A 27,889-nucleotide genomic window follows, 5' to 3' on the forward strand; every position below is an offset into this window, starting at 1 on the left:
TCGGTTATGGAAGCGTGAAACTTGTTGAATAAGAAGGCTTACTACCGTGATTGTTGGAAACAAAATTGAGTGTAACATGTTGTTGATGAGATGTTCGGTAATAAGGATGGTTTGAGGGCCGATGAATTTTAGTGAAGAGTGCATTAGTAGTAAAGATGGGATAAACTTTAGAACCCTTGGAATCGTATCTGTGATGGCAAAATAACGATAAGTATAAAAGAAGAATTGTAGGGAATTTCTAACATTTGTTGACGTGAGGAAGACCTTGTTGAGAGTCCGAGTGAGATGATATTTGGACGTGAAGGATGTAATAGAATTTGGAGTAAAACCACGAGTTATGAATGTTGTCTTGGTCTTGCAGGCTAATTGTATGGTTCAAAATTCGAAGTGTTTAGTGATCATCAGAGTTGAAGTACCTCTTTGATCAGAAAGGGCTTAATATGAGGCAGTAGAGATGATTAGAATATATTTTTGGATTAGGATTTTGGTTTGAATTACCATCCTAATGAGGAAAATGTTGTGCTATTGTGTTGCGTAAGAAGTCCTTAAAATGTCGGTGCTAATGATGAATGAGTTGGATTTAATTGGACAATTTAGAGACTTGAGTTAGTATGTGAAGGCACTCCTAATAGTGTTAGATTGAGTGTGCTAGAAGATGACTAGTAGTATTCTTAACAAGATTAGAGAAGGTCAGAAAGATGATGTTGACTTGATCGATAGGTTGACTTTGAATTACCAAAGTAAAGGCGGTGAATTCAGAATCGACGAAAATGATGTAATGAGGTTGAGTGATTGGATTTGTGTAACTGATGTTTTGAGCCTCAGAAGGATATTCTATAAGGACACCGTAGTGAATTATTGGACTATGAAGATGTTAATGAGTTTGGGTGCAAACTCGGAAAATGGACACTATTATGTAGTAACGAGGGTTTATGCTTAAATATGATTTTCAACTAATATTGACAAATTTAGGACTTGATCACCCTAAATCTCTTGTTGGTAGTAGATGGAATCATATAGAAAGAGATAAGCTTGTTTTGTTACCTTAATGGTTTAAGATGTGATGAATACTAAGCCGTGAGAATAATCACTCACTATGTTGTGTGAACTTATGAAGAAGTGAATATGAAAGAGTGCAACATGGTGGATGATGACTTAAGACGGGTAATCAGAGTCGCGCAGCGAAAGTGTGATGTGGAGTAGTGTTATGAGTACTACTCGCGGGCAGTAAAGGAATTAATATGTCTGAAGCCTACATAGAACATATGTGTTGATCTATATGTTGGATTTAGAATCCAGTGGATGTAAGGATGTCGTGTCGAAAAATTATAACTCTTTTGAATAATTGCCGAGATGATGAATATGTTATTACGGTTGTACGTAGTTAACGAGTATGTATCCGGCGAAATTAAAACGAAGAGTTGATGCTATATGACGTTGTAATAATTTTGTGTTGTTGTTAAGGGGTTATTGTAGATTCCATATATAATGAGGAATTATACTCTATGAAGGGAGAAATTGATTTAATTCTTAGAAAAGAGCGAAACTCAAATTGAGTTGTTTTGTAAGAAATGGCGTGTTGAGGCTGATGAGCGTGATTATAATTACTTGTGTGCACTCGTTCCGATGGCCGGGATGTTTAATAGATGTAAAAACTCAAGAATTTGTTTTTGAGTGCGAGTAAGTATTATTGAGTGGTAAATTGGTACCATGAATGATGAAGAATGATTCTTGAAACGAATGAGTAAAGAGAGTCGGAATCGGGTAAAACTCAGAAATCTATTTGGTATAGATGATTGTGATGAGTAGTCAGAGTAGTGCGGAAAAAGCGGAATGTAACGTGTTGGATAATTACTGGTGTGACTTAAGAGGAGTCAGATAATTGGAATTCAATGGTATAAGAATATGAGTATTGAGTTTCTTGAAGGAAGTGGTTGATGAAAAATGTAAGTATTACATTATCACTTAGATGGAAAAGTGTGTCTAAGGCTGGTATATTTGGTAGATGGAATGCATTACTGCAGTGTTGATCAGTGTGATCATACTATGGATTGTGTAATTGTATTACTCAGTTGTTGAGTGTATTGTATAGGTTATGCCTCAATGTTCTATTGTAGTTAACCTTTTAGAGATATAATGAGTGGTACAACTTTTGATGGTCAAATGCGACGTAAGAACTAGGATTTAAATGTATGAAACATGTTCCCTGTTGGTGATGTCAGATGGATTTTGAGGATTGATCGATGGTAATGTTAATTGGGAGCTGAAGAGTCAGGTGGAGGACTCTTATACGAGCTGGTTACTTGAGGTATGTTTTCGAGGACGAAAACTCTTTTAGTGGGGGAGAGTTGTAACACCCGTATATTTTAATTTTTAATTTAAATGGAAATTTAATTAATAATTAGAATTATAGGTGGTTGTGGGAATTAATTGGAAAAGGATGGTTTATGGTGTTGGGCCAAGTGTGATGTTAAGGAATGAGGGGGGTGTTATGTTAGTAAAAGTTTTATTCCAATTAAAAGGTTATTTTATAAAATAATAAGGAATTGAGAATAAGAAAAGGAACGTGAAAAGCAGAGCAGAGGAGATGAGGGATTGGGAAGCTGGTACGTGAAGAGGAGCAATGGAGGGAGAGACCAATCAAGAATCTTTGGCTAAGGTAAGGGGGGACTCTCCGGTTATCATCTATTATCGTATTCTTGGATAATAATATTGATTAGGGATGTTGTTGAGTCAATTGGATTATATGTCGGGTTTAGGGAGGTTATGAATTGATGAAAATTGCATGGATAATTGATTGATTATGTGTTGTTTTGATGTGTGATGATGAATAGTGATGCAATTGATGATTAACTGCCTGTATATGACGTTTAGAGTCAGTTTTGGACTCAGATTGAGTCAGATCGCAGGATCTGACGCAGACCCGAAAATCTGTGAAATCGCCAGTTCGCGCCGCGTCCTAGTGTTGGCGCCGCGAAGGCGTACTTTTTCCTCGCATCGCGCCGCGTGAATAGGTTGGCGCCGCGAACGTGTTTGTGTGCTTCAGGTCGCGCCGCGAAGTCTTGGTTGCGCCGCGTGCTGTAGCGTTAGTTGTTTTCTTGAAAAGTTAAATGATGTGTAACTTTCGAACCGTAGGTCCGTTTTTAGTGTCGTTTCGAGCACGATGAATCTTATGAGATAGCCTATGTTTTAAATGATGAAATGAGGTGTGAATCCAATTATTTTTAAATATGATTTTATTTCTTGGTGTATGATGTATTGTACATATATGTGATGAGATGTGTTAAATACATGATATGTTGAAATATTAATCATGTGACAATTTGTTTAATTGGATGATGTATTGTGGACATATATGATGAAATGTGACAATATGAGATGTTGTTTTGAAAAACATTATGATGTGATGATTTGTTTAGAGTCGTATGATGATGACTGATTTGCTTTGAAATGATGTGAATACATGTGTGTCCTTGTTTTTGATGATGATGATTGATGTGGACACTTGTATGTTCTTTAATGATGATGATGATGATGATTGATGATGATTGATTATATTTGAATGATGCTAATGTATATAAACATACTTTGATGATGATGATGATGATGATGAAATGGGTATTTGATGATGTTACTCATTAGACTTGACGATGGTATAGTATGTTGTACATGTTGCATTCATTCATGTTCATTGATGATACTGTATCCATAAGGGTGTGTTGGATCAGTGAAGGGCATGATTCCCATTGTGTGGAATCTGTGCTGGCAGGGCCGTATCTTGATGATGTTGGATCGGTCATGGGTTATTCCCATTTGATGAGGTTGGTACCACATGCATAGTGTCAGTTCATACATATGCATACTTTTATAACATGATTGGATGTATTCCAGTGTTATAAATATTGATGATGTGTTGGTTGTGTGTTTTGTTGAATTAATGTTGAGTATGATTGTCTGTTTGAAAGATGTGTTCTGTTGATGTTTGTGTAAACGATAGATGTTCCTGATAATCTGAATATGATGAAATTGGGTGAATAATAAAACTATGATGTGTTGTTATTTAAGATGCAATAACATTTGTTAACTGTGATGAGACTCACCCTTACTGTTGACATTTTCAGATTGAGGATAGCTGCTTTCGACTTGGTGAGGATTAGCTCATAAGTCAGTGTATTAGTGTAGCGTCAGGTGTCATGCTCTGATATTGTAACACTGGGGGAACGTTAGATTAGAGTTTATGATGATACTCTATCGTGTTGTTATTGTATTAAATTATGTGGGATATCGCATAGATGATGTTATGCTTATCCGTATGATAATTTTTCTGCTGTGTAAACATGAGAGGTTTATGTATTATGACAGATTGTTCCTTAGTGAAAGCATGACAATGAATTTATGATAATTTGTTTTAAACTGAATTGTGGCACCCTTGTTTTCATGTTTTACTCTGAAAATTATTTTATAAATTTCCGTGGGGTTTAGAAGGGTGTTACACCTTTCGGCGATGTCAAGACACTTTTCCTGCAAAATTAATTTAGAATGGAAGGTCCCCAATCTTCATTGGGTCCTAGGTGGTGAGTACAGAAGTTGTTGCACTTAGGCAACCATTGAAATACTCCTTTAGGAACTAAGATTCTCCTAAATTTGCATTTTTTAATGGTATGTCCCTTTTTGCAACAATAATGACATGTAATATGATGAGAATATGTTGTTTTGCTAGTTGATACTTTTGGTACAAAGGTGTATTTACTATATAAAGGAGTATACGATCTTTTGAACTTATTTGGATCAACGGCAAAAGTCACTTTTGGTTGTAGAGCCTTGTCTAACTTGGCTTTTAGATCTCTTACTTCTTTTTGCCAAATGTGACATGTCTCACAACCAAACCATGATGTAGGATCTATTTCAACTTTATCCTTTTGAATGTCTAGCATAGATTGTTTTAAAGCTTCCATATCCTTTTCGGTTTTCTCAACTTTTGATTCAAGATATGAAAAGATTTTCTTATTTGAGGCCAAAAGTTTGAAAGCTTTAATTGCATCTCTACGTAATTCTTCAAAAGCAAGTTTTAGTTGAGAATGAGATACCTTATCTACGAGTTCAGGTTTAAGATGACTTACAACTTTCTTTTTCTTGTGTTGATGAGCCATGAAACATAGGTTTGCTGATTTTTCTTCATCGCTTGATGAGCTTTCACTAGATGAATCACTTTCCCATGCTATGTAGGCTCTTTTAGATTTGTTATGACCTTTGCTTTGGTTCTTCTCTTTTTCCTTCTTAAGGTATGGACAATCCGGTTTGTAGTGACCGGCTTTCCCACAATTGAAGCAAAGGCCTTTGATTTTTCCTTTGTTGTCGTCATCTTGTTTGAACTTGTTTGATTGCTTTCTATAGTTGATCAAGCCTTTGTCAGAATGTTTTGCTCCATTTTTCTTTAGATATTTGTTGTATCTTCGTACAAACAGTCCCATTTCCTCATCATCGGAGTCTTCGTCATCACTTGTATCACTATCCTTTAGCTCTTGTCTTGAGGTCTTGGAGCTTGAAGCTTTTAGAGCTATTGACTTCTTCTCTACCTCTTTCTCCATGTTCTTTTCTTTATTTGCCCTTTTCTCATGCATGTCAAGGCATTTAAGGTGTTGTTCATGTTCCTCTAGTTTACCAAAGAGAGTGGTAATGTCTAAGGTGTTTAGATCATTTGCTTCCTTTATTGCTGTAACCTTGGGTTGCCATTCCCTGTTCAAGCATCTTAAGATTTTGTTAGTAGCAACTGCATTGGAAACAGGTCTATCAAGAGAATTTAACCGATTTTTCAGGTGAACGAATCTCTTCTGCATGTTTTCGATGGATTCACCATCTTCCATGTGGAAGAGTTCGAACTCTTGAGTTAACGTATTGATCCTAGCTAGTTTGACATCATCCGTTCCCTCGTGGGCAACTTGCAATGTGTCCCACATAGCTTTAGCGGATCTACAATGGGAAACGCGATAGTATTCATCCACTCCTAGAGCTGAGATTAGAATGTTTCTCGCTTTCCAATCATATGCATATCTCTTTTCATCATCAGCATCCCAAATATTTTCTGGTTTTGGAACAACTGCACCAGCTGCATTTGTCATGGTGATCTGAAAGGGACCATTGACAATAGCTGTCCAGATGTTCCTATCAATTGCATTGATGTGGACACACATACAATCCTTCCAATAGCCATAGTTTTCACCGTTGAAAACTGGAGCTCTATTGTGAGCCCCTTTAGGTCCGGAAGCCATCTTTCCAATAAGTGTTTCACGTAGCACGGAATAAACCAGAGCTCTTGATGCCACTTGTTAGACGCTGGCCTTAGGATCTAGAGGGGGGGTGAATAGATCTTACACAGTTTTGCGTAATTAATTGAACTTTAAGCGGAAGTGATTCTGAATCGACTCGCGTCTATTCCGAACCACTATTGAAACGATTGTATATGTGTTAAAACCACTAACCAGCTTGAGATAAACGATAAGAGAATACACTATAGAATCAATACGTCGCTCTATTGAAAATCAATTAACTTCTTATATGATGAACGACGTTTGCAATGCAGTAATAGTGAAAGAAGCAAAAACACAAACACTTGGTGATAATGATCAAATTGATGGTGATTCAATATGTGATGGATTGTGATGTTTATATAAGTTCTTAATTCACAATCTTAACACTCGAATCGTTGATCAATTTGCTATTATAACCAAATATGAACAGAACGTAAATGAAAAGGAAAAAGCGACAAGAACACGATATTTGTTTAGGCAGTTCGTCGATCGTCCTCGCTACAACTACGTCTGCCCCCAATTCCAAACTGAAATTGGGAAATCTTTCATTTATGTTGAAAGCAGTTTATACAAAGAAGATAACAAAGCGATAAACCATAAACCAATTATGTCGATCCTTTGAATCTTCTTCCCCCTTAATCTTGAGTCAGATCAAGGTGATCCAAGAGCTTCACTTGATCCCTTTTCTGCAGTGTCTTGAATTGCCTTGAACCCTTGTTCTTCAATCTTCACACTCAGATGGATCCTCAATGAAACCTCTTGATAAAAACCCCCAAGAAACACCTATCTTGGAGGACAAAACCCGCAGATTTTATTCACCAAAAACCCCACAAATCTTCACCCACTAGGAATCTTCAATTCCGTTCCATGGACGTTATCGAACTCGATCACTAACCCTCAACGCAATAATGATTATGTGTAATTGTGTTGGAGATGACGAAGAACGAAGATGAGAAGCCTTTGTGTATCTTTCAGTCGTTGGTGTTGTTTTCAATAATTGAACCTTGGACAATATATTTGAGAGCTAATCAGTTGGAGCAGAGAAAAACAGAATTTTTGGCATTCTTGATTGTCGCACGCTCGCGAAAATGTGAACAGAGTCGCCACCAATATATTTATCCCAAAGAGGGAAAGGAATATCAGAAAACCTAAGATAAAGAAAGGATAAGAGAAGGTCTTTCGACCAGAGACAGGGTACGGGAGTCGGTTACGCGAGGGGAAGGTATTAGCACCCCTCACGTCTGTGGTACTCCACAGGATCCACTTATGTTTGCTCTATTCTAAGGGTGTATAAATCTAAAGCTTAATTACTAAGGGAATGCATGCAAATGAAAGAAAAGAAACACGGGGAAAATAAGGGTTATAAATAGTTGTGCTCGCTTAGGCCCCGCGACCTAATGCCTACGTATCCTTTTCAGGAATCAGAGCGCCGTAGTTCGGCTCTTTAGTTTTTGTTTGTTTTTGTGTTTTTTAGTTGAACAGTTACATTCACACTCCGCTGCTCGACCTCTGGAGTCTTAAGCTGGGAATGGAGAGGAAATAACGTGTCCGATTAGGAGAAAGAATGCCCTGAAGGCAAGAGAAAGAATGCCTCGGAGGCAAGAAAGAGAAGAGAGAAAGTTGGTTTGTGTTTTTTATGTAACTTCATGATGAACAAAACCCAATACAAGGCTTCGCACCACTTCATTACTTTGTTTAGGTCTGAACCTTTATTAAGTGTTTTAGATGTTTTTGGTTGAGTGTTTTTTAAGGGAATTTACTTCGCGATTCGAATCACATAAAAATGCATAATGATCGAGAAGCAGATTAGGGAATGAATCCCACTCACTTCTATCCCATTATGTAATGTTCAAGAAACAGATTAGGGAATGAATCCCACTCATTTCTCTCCCATTAAGTAGTGACCGAGAAACAGATTAGGGAATGGATCCCACTCATTTCTATGCCACTAAGTGATTGAGAAACAGATTAGGGAATGAATCCCACTCATTTCTCTATCACTTTCTTAATGTGATTCGCATCTCCATTTGTTAATGTTTTAATGTTGAAAGAGAAAAAGAAGAAGAAAGCTAGCCTAAAATGAATAACTAGCTTAAGTGTTTAAAAGGGAATTTCTAGATCCTAATGTTATCATGGTTTCTACCTAAAGTTAGGAATAAATGAACGAAATTACAAGCACAAGCAAAGATCAACGTTACAAGTAAAAATTACAAGTAAACAATGATACAAAATTAGTGCAAAAATGACTAAAAGAATGACTTGAAATATGGTACAAAACATGGAAGCAAATGATGCAAAATATAGTACCAAAAGTGAATTAAAGGACTATTATTTTTATTGATTTTTATATGACAAAAACAAGAATTCTAATTAAGCCAAATAATTAAAAGAATTGGCCTAAAACTAATATTTTTTATGGTTATTTTTAATATGTCAAAAAATTATGTATTGAAGTCTAAAATTAGTAGGAGAAAATAGTATTTTATCGCCTAAAAGAAATTGGTAAAAAAAACTAATCAAACCTAAATAAAGATATAAACAGGGGGGTGAACAGTGAAAATGGGATTGTTAAGAGTAACTGGGCGCAGGGCCCAACCAGGATAGCCCAACAGAGTTTTTGTTACGGATTTTCCTTACAGTCTGAAAACTGAGTGTGACATTGGGCTTAAAGGGGTGAGATGAGTATTTCGTAACAGGCCCATAGGAATATTGTCTGATCCATCCTTAGTCCAGATTATCAATTTCCTAATCAGATTTTGTTAATCTCTAATCTCTAATCTCAATTAAACCAGAAATTATGCTAATCAATTTATCAATTAATCTAATTAATTACATTAAAAACAATTAACAACAATAAGATTTACATGAAATACTCAAAAGAGGATTAGGGTTTAGTTCGTGTGACCTTTCAGCTTTCACGTTCCCCTTTCCCTCTCCTCAATCATGCGAACAACGGCGCGGTGAGTCTCCGCTTCTTCGATCAAACTTCCGCCGCCGTCAAGACTCTTTACCTCAACCTCCCTTGTTCGTATCTCATCTCTCGTATCTCATCCCTTTCGCTCGATTTCGATTCCAGACTAAACTCGTCTCACTCCCTCACTCTTGACGAAGACGAAGAAAAAGGATTCGAGAAATTCTTCAGCTCGGTACTCTCAGTTCCTTCGTTCCTCTTCTTTCTTGATTTTCGTTTTGCACTTCTGAATCGGTGTCGCGATGATGTTTGATGAACATCTTTATTTGCAGAGAATGAAATGAGGATAATTGATGTGGATGCATAATTGATTCAAAGGTGATGAGGATTCTCAGATGATGATTGAGGCTGCGTGAAGATGATTGGAGATTGAAGAATTGTTTCTGTTTCTTGTTTTCAGATTCTTGTTGATTGATGATGGTTAAGGACGAATTGAAGATGACGAAAAGAAAGATGGTGGAGAAGTGAAGATTGCCGAGAGTGATGAAGTGAATTGGGGATGGTGAATGGTGGTCGTGAAGTGGAGAACTGGTGAAGAGTGTGAATGTGGATGAAGATGGTGGAGTTGTGGTGGTGAATTGAAGATGAATGAAGAGGAGGTTTATATGGTTGCTGAAGTGAAGAATGGAAGGGGTTTGAAGATGGATGAAGAATGTGTGAAGAGTGACTCTGTGTGAAATGGCGTGGAGATTGAAGGTTGATTTCAGGTGGTTATTTTTCTGTTTTGACAGTTAGGTTCTGTTATGAATTTGGTTAGTCAGTTAGTTACAGGTTGTTAAAGATTGTTATAGGCTAGTCTGAAACTCTGGTATATGTTACTTGTTAGTTGAGAATCTGTTGGAGGCTAGTTATATGGCAGTTAAGACATGGTTAGTAAGTTAGTTAGGATTTGTAGAAAGGTAGTTATTGACTGTTTGTATTTCTTGTTTTTCTTGTATGCTATGTGTACTGCTATTTGCTACTGTCAATGAATATTGATATGTGAACTGTTATGTGTCAGTCTAGGTTAGTCATGAAATCAAACTGGAAACCATGGGTGAATCTGAACTGGTTTTAGAGCTGAATGTGTGATGAACAAGTGCAGAGCTGCCATGAATTGGGTCGATTGAGGAATGATTCTGAATTCAAACTGTGTTTGAGATTCTAAATGTATATGCCCGCCTTTTCTTCTGCTGATTCTGTTGATAGGTTCAGTTATGGACATGTGTATGTGTGACTGATTTTTTTGTTTATTAATGATGCATAGAATTCTGAACTAGTTTCTTCTTTGCTCGTAGGGCTTTGGAATGGTGCAAACAAATTTGTATTGGCTGGCTACAAGTAATCTCTTCCTCAGCAAAGGTGCATAGCAGTGAATATGAAGTAGATGAAGATAGAATTATGATAAGGATGGCTTGAAGATCAGGGCCATAGCCTTTGAGGAATTCTGTTTGCAACTGTTTGGTGTAGTCTTTTTTTTTATAACTGTTAGAAATAGATTGTAGTATCTTCGTACATATAACAAAAGATAGGCGTGGTTTGTAATGAGTTTAAAAATTGTGGAATGTGATGTGATGAACTCTTGAAGTTGAGATGAACTCTTGAATTATGTAGTTTAACTCAATGTGTATGTTGAATGGTGGAACTTGGATATGGAATAGCAAATGTTGTTTGAATTTCGAATGGCGATGAATGTGTCATGAAAATGTAGTAAAAATTTGAATTTCTTTTCTTGCAAACGGTGATGGAATGATATAGAATTGATGCTTGATTTGCATTTGAAGGATGACTCATGATAAACTTCGCTTTTGTACCAGGGACTTTGAGCAGTTCAATACCTTAAGTCAACAAAACTTGTACTTTGAGAACTCATAATTATGAGTGGAAGCTTGACTTGAATAATTCTCCATAAGAGTCCAATCTCCATTAAATTCCAAATTTACTTGCATAAAGATGACAAGCAAACCCTTTTGATCATGAGGAACCTTCAATTAATATTTTACACTAATCCCTTGAACCCAAGATGACTCAAATGAATGCATGATATGTTGAGGACCTAATAGAATGCAAATGAGATGAGAAACATAACCCAGATGGATGCAAAAATTGGGTGGGCAAATTTTGGGGTACAACAGCTGCCCCTATTTAATCGTCTTGAACCTGAAGGTGAGATTGGCGCTAGCCTTTCGATCATTCAAGGTGGAAGAAGATTAAATATCAGTGGAACCTGAAAATTTGCCTGATGAGAAAGATGAGATCCACTGGGGTGAAGGTGATGTCAACTCCATTGAGGAAAAATGTATCAACTCTGGATTGAACAAATTAACTCTGGGTTAGAAATGAAATACATATCAACTCTGGGTTGAAAAAGGAAATTGGGTCAACTCTGGGTTGAATAAGAGGTAAATATCAATTATGGATTGAGAACGAAAATAAGAACAGTATTAATGAGACAAGATATAGGTATCAACTCTGGGTTGAGATAGAAAATAAGGACATCAACTCTGGGTTAAAAACAAGAGATAGACATCAACTCTGGGTTGAGAGAAAGTAATTCAACTCTGGGTTGAAAGGGGAAGGATGAACAATTAGAAATAACCGTCAACTCTGGGTTGAGTGGGAAGGAGAAATCAATTCTGGATTGAACAAGGGACAACCGTCAACTCTGGGTTGAGTGGGAAAAGGAGAAAGGATAACCGTCAACTCTGGGTTGAGTGGGAAAAGAAACAAGATGGCCGTCAACTCTGGGTTGAGTGAGAAAGTAGGAAAGATAACCGTCAACTCTGGGTTGAGTGGGAAAAGAAAGTCGAATGGGAATAACCGTCAACTCTGGGTTGAGTGGGAAAGAGACAAAAGATAACCGTCAACTCTGGGTTGAGTGGGAAAGATAAAGGATAATCGTCAACTCTGGGTTGAGTGGAAAAGTGAAAGGATCAACTTTGGGTTGAATAAAAGATAACCGTCAACTCTGGGTTGAGTGGGAAAGGAAGAAATCAATTCTGGATTGAATAAAAGATAACCGTCAATTCTGGGTTGAGTGGGAATAGACAAAAGATAACCGTCAACTCTGGGTTGAGAGGGAAAAGAAAAGATAACCGTCAACTCTGGGTTGAGAGGGAAAAGAAACAAGAGATAACCGTCAACTCTGGGTTGAGTGGAAAAGGACAAAGATGACCGTCAACTCTGGGTTGAGTGGGAAAAGGTAAATGATCAACTCTGGGTTGAATAAAAGATAACCGTCAACTCTGGTTGAGAGGGGGAAGAGAAATCAACAAGGAATAGCCGTCAACTCTGGGTTGAAGAAAGATAAACATGATTGACTTTGGGAGATGACACCACAATGGTAACTCTGAGTGATCTAGTGGAATATCAACTGAATGCTTGTAGGGACCTCATCTGATGAGTAACTTGGCTCATGCTTCATATGCGAATGTTTGATTTATTCTATGCACTTCTGAAGATGCGATGCAATGATTTCTATATGCAATGTACTGATGGATTGTTCAGGGTTTCTGCTTTGTGTGGGGAATATATTAGGTGGAGTTCTGACACTCTGTTTGAGAATCAAGGTAGAGTGGATGCCCCTGATTTATTGATGATTGGATTATTGTGGGAGAAATGTCAATGAGAATGCAATGATATGCATGATGCATGCATGACTATGAATGGAATGATTTGTTTCCAAGATACAAGGAATGAGTGGAGTGTGCCCTTGCGGAAAAGTCATTGCTTGTGAAATTGTTGGTGAAAGTGAGGTGGATTGACTCCTCGACACTTGCCTCGATATCTGGCACTTAATTGAAGATGAAGAAATGACTTGTTTCTATCTTGCCCCAGCTTGTATGATCTTTTGAGATAGAAGTTTGATATGCTTGAATCATGGAGAGTTGTAATGGTCTGCCTCAGTGTAGATCATGGGTTTGTCAGAAGTGCCCCAGATTGAAAGGAACTATTTCACCTAATGGATTCTTCAAATATTTGCTCAGTGGATGACCAACCTTTGCCTTTGTAAGATTACTCGATGGAATTTCAATGTTGAACTTTCCTTGGTATCAAGTACTTACTTTCAAGTTGGAGACAATTCTGTTTTGAAAAGGATAATGAGAATGTAATGCACATGTTAATCTCAAAGAAAAGTTTTATTTTTCAGAATGTTGTACTGATACTAACACAAATGACACAGCAACATTAGGAGTCAGTTTTGACATGATTTTACAGTTTGTATGCTTTCGGAACGAACCCTGCTTCAATTAGGACTTTTGAGGGTTGTAACGTGGTCGGGTTCACGGTTTAAGAAACAAAGGATAAAGGCTCAAATTCTACTTAACCCGCCCCTTCTTCGTGATGTTCTCCAGTCCTACGTTCAGTTAGTTTGACACGAGTATTCGCCTTTCAGGAAGGATTGTGATGGATGAGGATCCTTTATGGCTTTGATGGAGGTGGCAGTCACCCTTTGGTGCTTTCGTTGATGATTATAACAACTTGTCCCTTGGAGGTTTTTGCCTTTACTTTGTCTTTTGCTTTCCCTAACTTTTGCCCGGACAAAACGTTTCTTTTGATTTAAGTTTTCATTGTCCAGCGGGATATGCCCTAATTTTTGCCTAAGTCAATTGCTTCAAAGCTTTTTCTTCTTTTTGACTTAGCGGGCTATTGTTTCTTTCCTTTTTTATCATGATTCATAACTTTCTTTTCATTCTTTTTTGTCTCGTTCGGGAACAAGTTGTATGACTTTGGTGATTGACTTGATGAAATGGTTGTGACTGCCTTCTTCTCAGTGAATGAGAGACTTCCATTGTGGATAGTGCTCTTCTTCTTTCGTTGTGAGGGATGAAATATGGTTGATCCTCTGATGAAATACCTGAAAGTTGAGCGCTCGGCCGCACTAACTGAAGACTACCCTGCCCCTGGTTAAGATTGAGGGTTTTGTATTTTTTGAAAAGAAACTACTACTCCTTAGGCTCAAAGGGGTTGACGAAGGTTTCACTCCCTTATAACTCCAGTGTTTAGGAATTGAAACAATGCCTGTACATCGTCAGCAGGATCCTTGTTCCAAAAGCATACAGTTAGTAATGCATGTGTTTTTGATTTTCATCATTCTCCTTTTTTTTAGTTGCTTAAGACAAATGAGTGAAGTATCAATGAACATAATGACAAGGATGAAATGATTTGAGAAAAACATGTATATTACATTATTTTTATTTATTCAAACAGAATGAGTTTCTTACAATGAATAGTACTTGATAACAACAAAAGTAATACAATTGAAAATACTAAAGAAATCTATACAATGGCAAGCTTGGCCTTATTCTGATGCAAATAAAATGTTCTCTGACAAACACAAAGTCTTTAGGCTCCTTTGGTGGAAGGTACCCTCATGAGGAGGCAAGGGTTTGTTTGATAATAGCTTGATCTTGTTTGTAATTCCCCATGATTCTTTTTCTGTTGGTTCTTGTCAGATATCGATGTCGAGGAATCGTCTTGTCTGATCTGATGGAGAGGAAGAAGGTAAGAGTCTTGGTAACCATGGATGCATATGCATGAATGCAAAAATGTTAATGAAGATGCAAAGGTATCATAAATCAGGATCAAGGATCAAGGCCTCTTGGATAACAGCTTTTCATGGTCAATAAGATATGGTCGAACCCTCCAGATTCAGAGGTTCGACGTTGTTTTCTGGATAAATAGCTTGTGCATAAGTCAAAGATGGTCGAACCCTCCAGATTCAGAGGTTCGACGTTGATTCTGATAGATAAACCTTTACATAAGTCAAATAAGGTCGAACCTTCCAGATTCAGAAGTTCGACGTTGATTCTGATAGATAACCTTTGCATAAGTCAAATAAGGTCGAACCTTCCAGATTCAGAGGTTCGACGTTGATTCAGGATAGATAACCTTTGCATAAGTCACATAAGGTCGAACCCTCCAGATTCAGAGGTTCGACGTTGATTATGATAGATATTCTGAATGGGCATAGGGTGGGATGGAGGCATGTTTTCCTGCAAAACAAAATTTCCCAACCCCTCTCACAGGTAGGATCTAGTATAAGGTAGGTTAAAAGGTCTCCAGCGTTAACAGTTCTCTTGAGACACCATCATTGTTGCAAATACATGCCAACAATGGTATCCCATTTGAACCTCAACTGGTCGTGGGTCTCATGATCGCAATCAACAGAACCTGACATTCTGTTGGCGTCATGACTATCCACTCTGTCCTAGGTAGCCTAAGTATCACTCTGGCCTGGGTATTGGGCCTTTTACCTCAAATCAGTAACATCCCATCCCAACAGAACAACATAATAATAATCCACAGTATAGGAAAATAAAAGTGCAATGCATAAAGAAATAAAGAAATAAAGCAATAAAGCAATAAAGTAATAAAGCAATAAATAAACACCCAAAGAAAAGAAAACAAACACAAGCTAGGATCGACTTGCTAAGAATGGACCAGCACAGGTCTATCACATCCCCAGCAGAGTCGCCAGCTGTCGCACGCTCGCGAAAATGTGAACAGAGTCGCCACCAATATATTTATCCCAAAGAGGGAAAGGAATATCAGAAAACCTAAGATAAAGAAAGGATAAGAGAAGGTCTTTCGACCAGAGACAGGGTACGGGAGTCGGTTACGCGAGGGGAAGGTATTAGCACCCCTCACGTCTGTGGTACTCCACAGGATCCACTTATGTTTGCTCTATTCTAAGGGTGTATAAATCTAAAGCTTAATTACTAAGGGAATGCATGCAAATGAAAGAAAAGAAACACGGGGAAAATAAGGGTTATAAATAGTTGTGCTCGCTTAGGCCCCGCGACCTAATGCCTACGTATCCTTTTCAGGAATCAGAGCGCCGTAGTTCGGCTCTTTAGTTTTTGTTTGTTTTTGTGTTTTTTAGTTGAACAGTTACATTCACACTCCGCTGCTCGACCTCTGGAGTCTTAAGCTGGGAATGGAGAGGAAATAACGTGTCCGATTAGGAGAAAGAATGCCCTGAAGGCAAGAGAAAGAATGCCTCGGAGGCAAGAAAGAGAAGAGAGAAAGTTGGTTTGTGTTTTTTATGTAACTTCATGATGAACAAAACCCAATACAAGGCTTCGCACCACTTCATTACTTTGTTTAGGTCTGAACCTTTATTAAGTGTTTTAGATGTTTTTGGTTGAGTGTTTTTTAAGGGAATTTACTTCGCGATTCGAATCACATAAAAATGCATAATGATCGAGAAGCAGATTAGGGAATGAATCCCACTCACTTCTATCCCATTATGTAATGTTCAAGAAACAGATTAGGGAATGAATCCCACTCATTTCTCTCCCATTAAGTAGTGACCGAGAAACAGATTAGGGAATGGATCCCACTCATTTCTATGCCACTAAGTGATTGAGAAACAGATTAGGGAATGAATCCCACTCATTTCTCTATCACTTTCTTAATGTGATTCGCATCTCCATTTGTTAATGTTTTAATGTTGAAAGAGAAAAAGAAGAAGAAAGCTAGCCTAAAATGAATAACTAGCTTAAGTGTTTAAAAGGGAATTTCTAGATCCTAATGTTATCATGGTTTCTACCTAAAGTTAGGAATAAATGAACGAAATTACAAGCACAAGCAAAGATCAACGTTACAAGTAAAAATTACAAGTAAACAATGATACAAAATTAGTGCAAAAATGACTAAAAGAATGACTTGAAATATGGTACAAAACATGGAAGCAAATGATGCAAAATATAGTACCAAAAGTGAATTAAAGGACTATTATTTTTATTGATTTTTATATGACAAAAACAAGAATTCTAATTAAGCCAAATAATTAAAAGAATTGGCCTAAAACTAATATTTTTTATGGTTATTTTTAATATGTCAAAAAATTATGTATTGAAGTCTAAAATTAGTAGGAGAAAATAGTATTTTATCGCCTAAAAGAAATTGGTAAAAAAAAACTAATCAAACCTAAATAAAGATATAAACAGGGGGGTGAACAGTGAAAATGGGATTGTTAAGAGTAACTGGGCGCAGGGCCCAACCAGGATAGCCCAACAGAGTTTTTGTTACGGATTTTCCTTACAGTCTGAAAACTGAGTGTGACATTGGGCTTAAAGGGGTGAGATGAGTATTTCGTAACAGGCCCATAGGAATATTGTCTGATCCATCCTTAGTCCAGATTATCAATTTCCTAATCAGATTTTGTTAATCTCTAATCTCTAATCTCAATTAAACCAGAAATTATGCTAATCAATTTATCAATTAATCTAATTAATTACATTAAAAACAATTAACAACAATAAGATTTACATGAAATACTCAAAAGAGGATTAGGGTTTAGTTCGTGTGACCTTTCAGCTTTCACGTTCCCCTTTCCCTCTCCTCAATCATGCGAACAACGGCGCGGTGAGTCTCCGCTTCTTCGATCAAACTTCCGCCGCCGTCAAGACTCTTTACCTCAACCTCCCTTGTTCGTATCTCATCTCTCGTATCTCATCCCTTTCGCTCGATTTCGATTCCAGACTAAACTCGTCTCACTCCCTCACTCTTGACGAAGACGAAGAAAAAGGATTCGAGAAATTCTTCAGCTCGGTACTCTCAGTTCCTTCGTTCCTCTTCTTTCTTGATTTTCGTTTTGCACTTCTGAATCGGTGTCGCGATGATGTTTGATGAACATCTTTATTTGCAGAGAATGAAATGAGGATAATTGATGTGGATGCATAATTGATTCAAAGGTGATGAGGATTCTCAGATGATGATTGAGGCTGCGTGAAGATGATTGGAGATTGAAGAATTGTTTCTGTTTCTTGTTTTCAGATTCTTGTTGATTGATGATGGTTAAGGACGAATTGAAGATGACGAAAAGAAAGATGGTGGAGAAGTGAAGATTGGCGAGAGTGATGAAGTGAATTGGGGATGGTGAATGGTGGTCGTGAAGTGGAGAACTGGTGAAGAGTGTGAATGTGGATGAAGATGGTGGAGTTGTGGTGGTGAATTGAAGGTGAATGAAGAGGAGGTTTATATGGTTGCTGAAGTGAAGAATGGAAGGGGTTTGAAGATGGATGAAGAATGTGTGAAGAGTGACTCTGTGTGAAATGGCGTGGAGATTGAAGGTTGATTTCAGGTGGTTATTTTTCTGTTTTGACAGTTAGGTTCTGTTATGAATTTGGTTAGTCAGTTAGTTACAGGTTGTTAAAGATTGTTATAGGCTAGTCTGAAACTCTGGTATATGTTACTTGTTAGTTGAGAATCTGTTGGAGGCTAGTTATATGGCAGTTAAGACATGGTTAGTAAGTTAGTTAGGATTTGTAGAAAGGTAGTTATTGACTGTTTGTATTTCTTGTTTTTCTTGTATGCTATGTGTACTGCTATTTGCTACTGTCAATGAATATTGATATGTGAACTGTTATGTGTCAGTCTAGGTTAGTCATGAAATCAAACTGGAAACCATGGGTGAATCTGAACTGGTTTTAGAGCTGAATGTGTGATGAACAAGTGCAGAGCTGCCATGAATTGGGTCGATTGAGGAATGATTCTGAATTCAAACTGTGTTTGAGATTCTAAATGTATATGCCCGCCTTTTCTTCTGCTGATTCTGTTGATAGGTTCAGTTATGGACATGTGTATGTGTGACTGATTTTTTTGTTTATTAATGATGCATAGAATTCTGAACTAGTTTCTTCTTTGCTCGCAGGGCTTTGGAATGGTGCAAACAAATTTGTATTGGCTGGCTACAAGTAATCTCTTCCTCAGCAAAGGTGCATAGCAGTGAATATGAAGTAGATGAAGATAGAATTATGATAAGGATGGCTTGAAGATCAGGGCCATAGCCTTTGAGGAATTCTGTTTGCAACTGTTTGGTGTAGTCTTTTTTTTTTATAACTGTTAGAAATAGATTGTAGTATCTTCGTACATATAACAAAAGATAGGCGTGGTTTGTAATGAGTTTAAAAATTGTGGAATGTGATGTGATGAACTCTTGAAGTTGAGATGAACTCTTGAATTATGTAGTTTAACTCAATGTGTATGTTGAATGGTGGAACTTGGATATGGAATAGCAAATGTTGTTTGAATTTCGAATGGCGATGAATGTGTCATGAAAATGTAGTAAAAATTTGAATTTCTTTTCTTGCAAACGGTGATGGAATGATATAGAATTGATGCTTGATTTGCATTTGAAGGATGACTCATGATAAACTTCGCTTTTGTACCAGGGACTTTGAGCAGTTCAATACCTTAAGTCAACAAAACTTGTACTTTGAGAACTCATAATTATGAGTGGAAGCTTGACTTGAATAATTATCCATAAGAGTCCAATCTCCATTAAATTCCAAATTTACTTGCATAAAGATGACAAGCAAACCCTTTTGATCATGAGGAACCTTCAATTAATATTTTACACTAATCCCTTGAACCCAAGATGACTCAAATGAATGCATGATATGTTGAGGACCTAATAGAATGCAAATGAGATGAGAAACATAACCCAGATGGATGTAAAAATTGGGTGGGCAAATTTTGGGGTACAACATTGATCAGTTAGGTCGACCTCTTGTAGTGCTTAGGTCGACCTAGCAGAGGTGCATAAGCTTGAATGGTATTTGCTCCCAGTTAGGTCGACCTGTTTGGGAAGTAGGTCGACCAGAATTCTCTTCAAGAGCGTTTTTGGGACAAATCTTCAGTTTAGGTCGACCTAGTTGATGTGTGAGTCGACCTAGCAGAAGTATGTGAAATTTTCTCCATTTTAGGTCGACCTGGGTTGACAGTAGGTCGACCTAGCTGCTGCTTTTCTGCATTCTTCTTGTTTTGCTTGTGTTGAGTCGACCTATACGCATAATAGGTCAACCTGTTCTGTCATGAGTGATCAATGCTTGCTTTTCTTTGAGTTTTCTGCTTCCACCTTGTTGCTTGTATGCTTATTGGGTTTGCCATGAATCAAAAACATCTTTGTGAGTGTAGTCTTGTATTCACAAATGCAACATTTAGATAATTGTCATCTCCGATAATGAAGAGATTATCGTCATTCGAGACTACTGCAATTGTCGTTCCATCTTCCTTATTCTTCTTTGGGTTTATCGAATCTGGATGGACTGTTCCAGCATGTTAATCTCTCTTCAAGAATCTACACTCAGGTCTTCTATGGCCAGGTTTGCCACAATAATAACAACTTAGTCTTGTGCGAGACTTGGATCTAGCTTGTGATCTCCCACGACCTCTTCTTTCACGATTCTTACCCCTTCCTCTATTATCAATAATGTTGGCTTCAAACTGGTTTTTGAATCCTCTTTCTCTTCGTCTTGGCTCTTCATTTAGCAAGGAATCTGTAACAGAATCCATGACAAGTTTTCCGTTTGGAGCAGAGTTACTAAGAGTAACGACTAGAGTATCTCAACTCTCAGGTAGAGAACTTAGGAGTAGAAGAGTTTGTAACTCATCATCTATCTTTATGTCAGATTTTGTCAGTTGATTCAGAATACCTTTGAAGGTATTCAAATGCTCGATCATATTTTGGCCATCTGAGTACTCCAATTTCACCAGTCGTCTAACAAGGTGAGCTTTGTTTCTCGGCGTCTTCTTTTGAATCAAGGATTCAAGTTTGGTCCATAACTCATACGCATTAGTATAAGTTGATACATGCTCGAATAGACTTCTATCTATGTATTTTCTAATCATGGCAACTGCCTTCCGATTTTGGAGCTCCCACTCTTTATCTTTCTTCTCCGTTGGCTTATCCTTTTCGGAAATTGGCTCATGCAAATCTTTGCAATATAGGTGGTCTTCCATCATCGCCTTCCAATAAGTATAATTATCAGCCTTCAGCTTGAACATATCTCCATCATGACTGATAGAACCCTCCATTTTGAGAACACGGGAAAGTAGTTTCTTCAACTAGGAAATTTTGTAAATAATATTGTACACTGGAAAAGTCACCGTAGTTTGTGAATAGTGCAACTAGGAAGTTCCCAGGAAAGACAGGTGGGTCAATATTGACACGCTTAAATACCAAGTCTTTCCTTAGCCAGAACTTACAAAGACACACTTTCGCAATACTACGATTTAGTTCCAACAATAAAAAAAATTCTTTTCTGATGTGGAAGATCAAACAATGTTGCAACCACAGAGCATACTAAGAACTTTATTATAGGTACAACACCGTAGTTACCTAGAGCTCACACAGAGCTCAGATGCCACTGTTGGGAAATAACCTCCATAATTTCCCTCCTCCGTGAACTCAAAAATTAGGTACTAGCGGAAACGTGAAAAATATAAGTGGAATAACACAAGAATTTTAGCGTGGAAAACCTTCTCAATGTGAGAAAGGAAAAAACCACGGGACCCTTAGGCCTCTTAAAACTTCCACTATAATGATAATGGGAATACAACAACTTCACCCTTAGGTGGAACTCTCTACAATATATCTCTCAATTTGTAAAAAACACTCTCACAAATTGGCTTACTATTTCTCTCACAAGAAAACTCTTTAAGAAACAATTTTATCTCTTGAGAAAAAACTCTATTTCTCTTGCTTCCTGTTTCTCTAGTGGTTGTGTGAATTAAATGCTTGCTCTTGGTCCTATTTATAGGAGAAGCAAGGCAAAGACTCCTTACATGCATAAAGACACTTGTCTTTTGCCTTCCATGCACCATAACAAGTGTACTTTGCAATACATGCACCACAACAAGTGTATTTTGCAATACATGCACCATAACAAGTGTATACCATAAACCTTGCTAGATGTCATCACATGCAACCTTCCATTTTTTCAAATGTGAGTTTGCTATATGGAAATGGATGGACCCCACATAATTTGCACATCTTCTTAGGCATTTTTGACATCTAAGAAGATGTGCACAAATTTCAGCAAGGCACTCTTGTAAATGGATGTATAAAATGGACATTGCAGAAAGTCATACTTGGACTATAGTGGAACTCCCACCTAAAAAACACTCTTGTGAATGGTTGTATAAGACTAGGTTCGTTGAAAAGACATATACTCAAATTGAGGGCATCGACTACTTTGACACATTTTCACATGTTGTCAAGGTCACCACAATCAGACATTTATTATTTGTAGTAGCTATTAAAGGGTGGCATTTGGAACAACTTGATTTGAATAATGTATTTATGCATGGTGACATACATGAAGAGCCATCGTGTGTCTAAATTCTATCAAATTTATAAACTTACAAAATCACTATATAGCTTGAAACATTTAAATAGATAATGGCACCTTAAGCTTTGTTCTGCACTGATTTCCTAAACATATTTAAAATTATAAGTTGATCATTCTTTATATGTCAAATCCAATAGCACTAATTTTACTTCTCTTTTAATTTATGTGAATGAAATTGTATTATCTCGAAACCATCCATGAAATTCAATTTGTCAAGAAACTTTTAGATTCAAAATTCAAAATCAAAGATCTGGGTTAGTAGATAAATTTTCCGTGATTTGAGATTGTTAGGTCTCATACAAGTATTTTATTAAACCAAAGAAAATACACACTTGAACTTTTTGAAGACACATGGTTTCTTTAGGCTTATTAGTAGACTCATTTATCCAACCGTAACCGCCACTAGAATAAATATTTCTTATGATCTAAAAGATCTGAGTCAATTGAGTCAATTTGTGTAAAAATATCTCTTTCCACATTATGAAGATACAAGAGTTCTAAGATATCTCAAATATTTCCTTTACTACATGTACCCTTTTTCTACCTCTAGTAGTTTTATTCAAATTTTATTTTGATTATTAGGTTAGTTAGAACTTAGAAGTTTGTAAGTTTATTCTAACTTACTTCAACCAACTTGTACATATAGGTAATACCTATTGCTGTTGTAACTGATTCAATTAGATATTCAATTGATTCTTTGACGATTCATCAAAATATGACTTCAATTTCATGTCTAACCTTCCATCATCAACGTACAGATAACATTATATGAACAAACATTAAACACAAATTTCAATTATATATTAATTCCTTGGTAATTGGAGCGAAGGTGCAGTATCATTATGTATTTCACTAGCTAAATATGTTAAAACAGAGAAAATTGTTTAGAATAGTTAAAGATAGAGGAGAACTTATATCAACAAATCAGAGTGGCGCAGCGGAAGCGTGGTGGGCCCATAACCCACAGGTCCCTGGATCGAAACCAGGCTCTGATAATTTCAATTTTTTTTTCTCTTTCCAATTTTCCGAAAACTCAACGCTATCACTCTCTTCATCGTTTTGCATCATCGCTTCGGCCACTTCTTCGTTTTCTCTCTCTCTTTTTTTTTTTTTGTTGTTAAAATTCCTCACACAAAATTCAAATCCAAAACATTACCGTGTAATTCCCCAATTTATAAACCCTAAAATCGGAATCAGGATTTTTCAGAAGGCAAAATGAGAAGGAGACCTGGAATTGGAGGATTACAAACAGCTGCTGCTGCAAGGGATCAATATAGGTTGCTTGGTGAGAATGTAGCAAAGATCAGAACTGATATGATGAAGGAACAGCTTTCCACTTTTCGTTCTCAGCTTGAAGATTTTGCTCGCAAGCATAAGGTTCTTTTTTTTCATATAAATTCTTCCCTTTTATATTCTGATTAATTGATTGATTGATTTTTAATTTTGTTGTGGGAAGTTAGAAAAAGAGTTGATTTTTAATTCTGCTGTATTGGAAAAGTTCAATTTTGTTCTCAAAAGTTTATGTTTTCATTCCAAATGGTAGTTAGTTGTGGTTTGATGATTTTTGGTACTTGGGTTTGGATGGTTTCTATTGAAAGATTGTAGCTTTAAGAGATGTGTTTGGTTTTGAGCTTTGTAGGACTGACACCTTTGTGTCTGTGTTCATGTCCGAAGCTGACATAGATATTTGTGATTATGTTTAACTTATCCATTTTTCAAATTTTTATCCGTGTCGACTTGTCAGTGTCGATGTCTTGTTTCCGGTGTCCGTGCTTCATAGGTTTTGAGATCCTTGCCAATTCAAAAGTGGTTGGATTTTAATTTTTGAGGTTAATTGCCAAAGCCACGGCTGTAATATTGTTTGTTCTAGGAGTACAATCAGTGTTGTCAAATATCAACCATGGCAGATTGCGGTGACAGATTTTTTTTTGACAACTGCCATGACCAATTGGTGATGGTCGGGGTGCCATGATGTTTTAGGCGGATAGATAGCTTTGACTAAAAATGGCGGATTTTTCGATAAATTCCATGGCCAATTGGTGAAGGCCGGCGGTGCCAGGATGTTTTAGGTGGATAGCAGTGGCTTAAAATTGCGGATTTTTATTACAACTGCCATGGCCAATTGGTGAAGGTCGGCGGCACCATTATGTTTTAGGCGAATAGCAGTGACTTAAAATGACGGACTTTTTGACAACTGCCATGGCCAAATTAGTGAAGGTCGGGGCGCCATGATGATTTAGGTGGATAAATAGCTTTGACTAAAAATGGCGGATTTTTCGATAACTGTCATGGCCATGGTGTTTTAGGCGAATAACGGTGGTTAAAATGATTGGTTTTTGGTTTTTGTCGTCGGCAATCAATAAAACTGTTAATAATGTGATTGTAATCATTCCATGAAAGTGGGATGAATTGATGTATTTTTGCTATAAATGATGCTGGTTGCTGACTGATGAAGTTGCTATAATGTTTGTGAGGTTATTATCAGCTTTTCAATGTCAGGAAGTTCTGTTCAGGGGCGGGCTTGAAATATTTGAAGGCCTTGAAACTCCTGGGGCACGACTGATTAACATCTCACTTTGATCATGTTTTGTGAATTCCTCTTTATAAATATTTTACAAAAATCCTATTTTTATTTTTTGTTGCAATAAATGAGTAAAATGACGCTAATTGTTGGTATCACTGGCTGGTTCAGAATGACATCCGCAAGAACCCTGCATTCAGATCACAGTTTCATGAGATGTGTGCTAAGGTTGGAGTAGATCCCTTGGCCTCAAATAAGGGATTTTGGGCCGAGCTGTTGGGAATTGGTGATTTCTATTATGAACTTGGTTGGTAATATCTTTCTAAAACTTGTTTACTTTCCCAACAAATGGTTTTCTTATGCATGTATGAATCATTCATGCGATGCGTTTAATGTAATGCCGACTAATGTTAACTTTTCAGAAATAGATATTGGCATAACACGTTGTTTTGTTATGGTTTCTTAGAATGTTTTGTTAACATGAGCTACTTGGCTAGACAGGAGTTCAAATAGTGGACATTTGCTTGGCTACTAGACCCCTCAATGGTGGATTAATCAACCTGCAGGAACTGTGTAATCTCCTTCGCCAGAGACGAAAAAGTGACAGAGGAGTGGTTTCTGAGGATGATTGCCTGCGCGCTATCAGTAAACTGAAGGTCTTGTGATTTACCATGTCCTTAAACCTAACTATGACTGTTAGTTTTGATGAACGTTTTTTTTTTTTGTGTAATCAAGATAATATTAACGGGAGAACTAAGGGTTCTCCAACCTTTTTACACGAAAGAACCCAACAAAAGGCACAAAAAAGACGAGAAATTACCTACCAATTGATGCTACAAAAGAAAACCCAAAGGGTCCTTAGTAAATTCGTAAAAACTAAAATTGATGTAAATAAATAGTATATGCTTGCATGTATTTTGGAAGAGCACGTGTGTCCTTACTGCATTAATCTTTGTTTCTCCATTTGCTGAGATATTTGTTACATGCATTGTGGTTGACCATGTTGTGTTGCATACTGATTGTGTCACAAATTTCAGGTTCTAGGTAGCGGGTTTGAAGTTATTTCTGTTGGAAAGAAAAAACTTGTTCGTTCGGTTCCAACTGAGCTGAACAAAGACCATAACGAAATTCTAGAACTTGCCCAGGTAACTATTACTCATTTTTTAAATATACTAATGTATACATGCGGTTACTTGCCTCTTCCATTTTCCTGCTCTTTAAAAGTCACGGGATTGTGAACTTTCTAAAGCATGCCTTGTAAATTTGTAATTGCATGGTGATGATGGCATGGACCTAGTTGGCTGATGTTCTCTTTTTAGCTTATGAGAGTGGAAGTTGCTTAATGACTTCATCTCTAGGCCATGTTTAGATAAATAACTTAATTAAGTATACGCTATTTCTATGACAAAAGGGAAAATAATGTCAAACTGTTTTCGTATAAGCTGCAAGTTGTTTTCATAAGCTATAATTGAGAACTTATGGAATTAAGCTGAAAACAGCTTATTGACATGTCATAAGTTGCTGCCATAATCTCTTGCAAATAATCTCACAAGCACTTATGTCAGTAGACAAGTTTAAATAAGTCAATTCAAACTGACCTTAATCTATCGAATAACATGTAAATATCTGTTGAATATACTACCTTTTTACTATGAAAGATTACATTTTTTACACTTACATAACACTTTGTATATTTCAGGGTCAAGGGTTTGTGACTGTCGATCAAGTAGAAAAACGGCTATCTTGGACTTCGGGTCGTGCCATTGATGCACTTGATACATTACTTGATGTAAGATAAACTATTTTTTAAAATTTTTTTCTTTCTTTTTATCTTTATCCAATAACATTTAATTGTAATACTGACCTCCAATCGCATGGACACTAAACATTGTTGTATTGGCTCATGCAGGACGGGCTTGCAATGATTGATGATGGCCACAAAGATGGAAAACGGCGATACTGGTTTCCGTGTGTATCACCAATTTCGTCTTTGACAGGAACTGATACCTTGTAAATTTGTTAGAAAAGTATCTGAGGTCAAATTTTTCAAGAACATTGTTAAACTGTTGTAAGTTTGCTAATTGTTTATTCCTCCTGGATTTTATGTGATGTACTCCTTGAATATTATGTGATGTACTCCTTGAATATGAGTATAAGTCTTTTTTTTTTTAAAATTCCCATCACATAAGCTAAGTTTGGATTTGTTTCTATGCTATGGAAGCTTCTCAGTTAAAACAAGCTTATATGGCTTTCCGCATAGGAAAAGTCCTTGGCTAGTTAGCTTTATAAGCATTTATGGAAAAGTTAAATGAGTATTTCTTAACAAAATGAAATACGTTAAATAATGTGAACTTATGCACGAAGCTATTTAGTTTAAAAGAACTACTCATTTTTTCAATATTATTTTAATATGTAGTTTTTAATAAGTGTCTCTTGAAATCATGTTTGGTGATATGATCTATGAAGCACGGACACCAGAAACACAACACGATAATGATACGTCAATATTGGTAATAATTAATAAAAAAATGAATAAATTAAACATAATCACAAGGGTCGGTGTTAATGTTCGACAGCGACATAGACACACTTTTTTTTCGGAGGTGTAGATGTGACATAGACACACTTTTATTTCGGAGGTGTAGATGTTACAGAGATATGATCAAATTGAAAATAAATATGCAACAGGGAAGTCTCCTGCCAAATATAACCTGAAGTTCTCCTTCCAAGCCCTAATGGCAAAGCTTAAAGTGGTGTGAATTAGTTGTTGTTTGGTCATTTTATTTCTTTCAAGTTAGTAATTTCTTGTATTATACACAACAGTTTGTATATGTATTCTCTTGATGAGCACTTAAAATTGGTGTCAGCAGTGGATGATTATTATCTAATTATGAAAAACTATTTTCTGAGTCATGAATTGAACATTTATTATAAATTGCTAGGTTCAATATCACTAAAAATATGATAG

At 36.8% G+C, this 27,889-nt stretch overlaps 1 protein-coding gene, 1 long non-coding RNA gene and 1 other non-coding gene across 3 annotated transcripts; all 3 read left to right on the top strand.

Moving 5' to 3' along the window:
• The first annotated feature begins 10,285 nt into the window (after positions 1-10,285).
• Positions 10,286-10,871, top strand: LOC131635442 (uncharacterized). Its single transcript, XR_009293818.1, has 2 exons — positions 10,286-10,428; positions 10,557-10,871. It is a non-coding gene; the product is annotated as an uncharacterized LOC131635442 (long non-coding RNA).
• Positions 10,872-23,323: 12,452 nt separating this feature from the next.
• Positions 23,324-23,395, top strand: TRNAM-CAU (transfer RNA methionine (anticodon CAU)). Its single transcript has one exon. It is a non-coding gene; the product is annotated as a tRNA-Met (tRNA).
• Positions 23,382-27,095, top strand: LOC131635434 (vacuolar protein sorting-associated protein 22 homolog 1). Its single transcript, XM_058906058.1, has 6 exons — positions 23,382-23,777; positions 25,093-25,228; positions 25,423-25,577; positions 25,959-26,066; positions 26,621-26,710; positions 26,831-27,095. The coding sequence occupies exons 1-6, from the start codon at positions 23,616-23,618 to the stop codon at positions 26,933-26,935; spliced, it is 756 nt and encodes a 251-aa protein (XP_058762041.1). The 5' UTR covers positions 23,382-23,615; the 3' UTR covers positions 26,936-27,095.
• Positions 27,096-27,889: the final 794 nt, after the last annotated feature.

Source organism: Vicia villosa, unplaced genomic scaffold (genome assembly GCF_029867415.1).
Source record: "Vicia villosa cultivar HV-30 ecotype Madison, WI unplaced genomic scaffold, Vvil1.0 ctg.001488F_1_1_1, whole genome shotgun sequence".
NCBI classification, from domain to species: domain Eukaryota; kingdom Viridiplantae; phylum Streptophyta; class Magnoliopsida; order Fabales; family Fabaceae; genus Vicia; species Vicia villosa.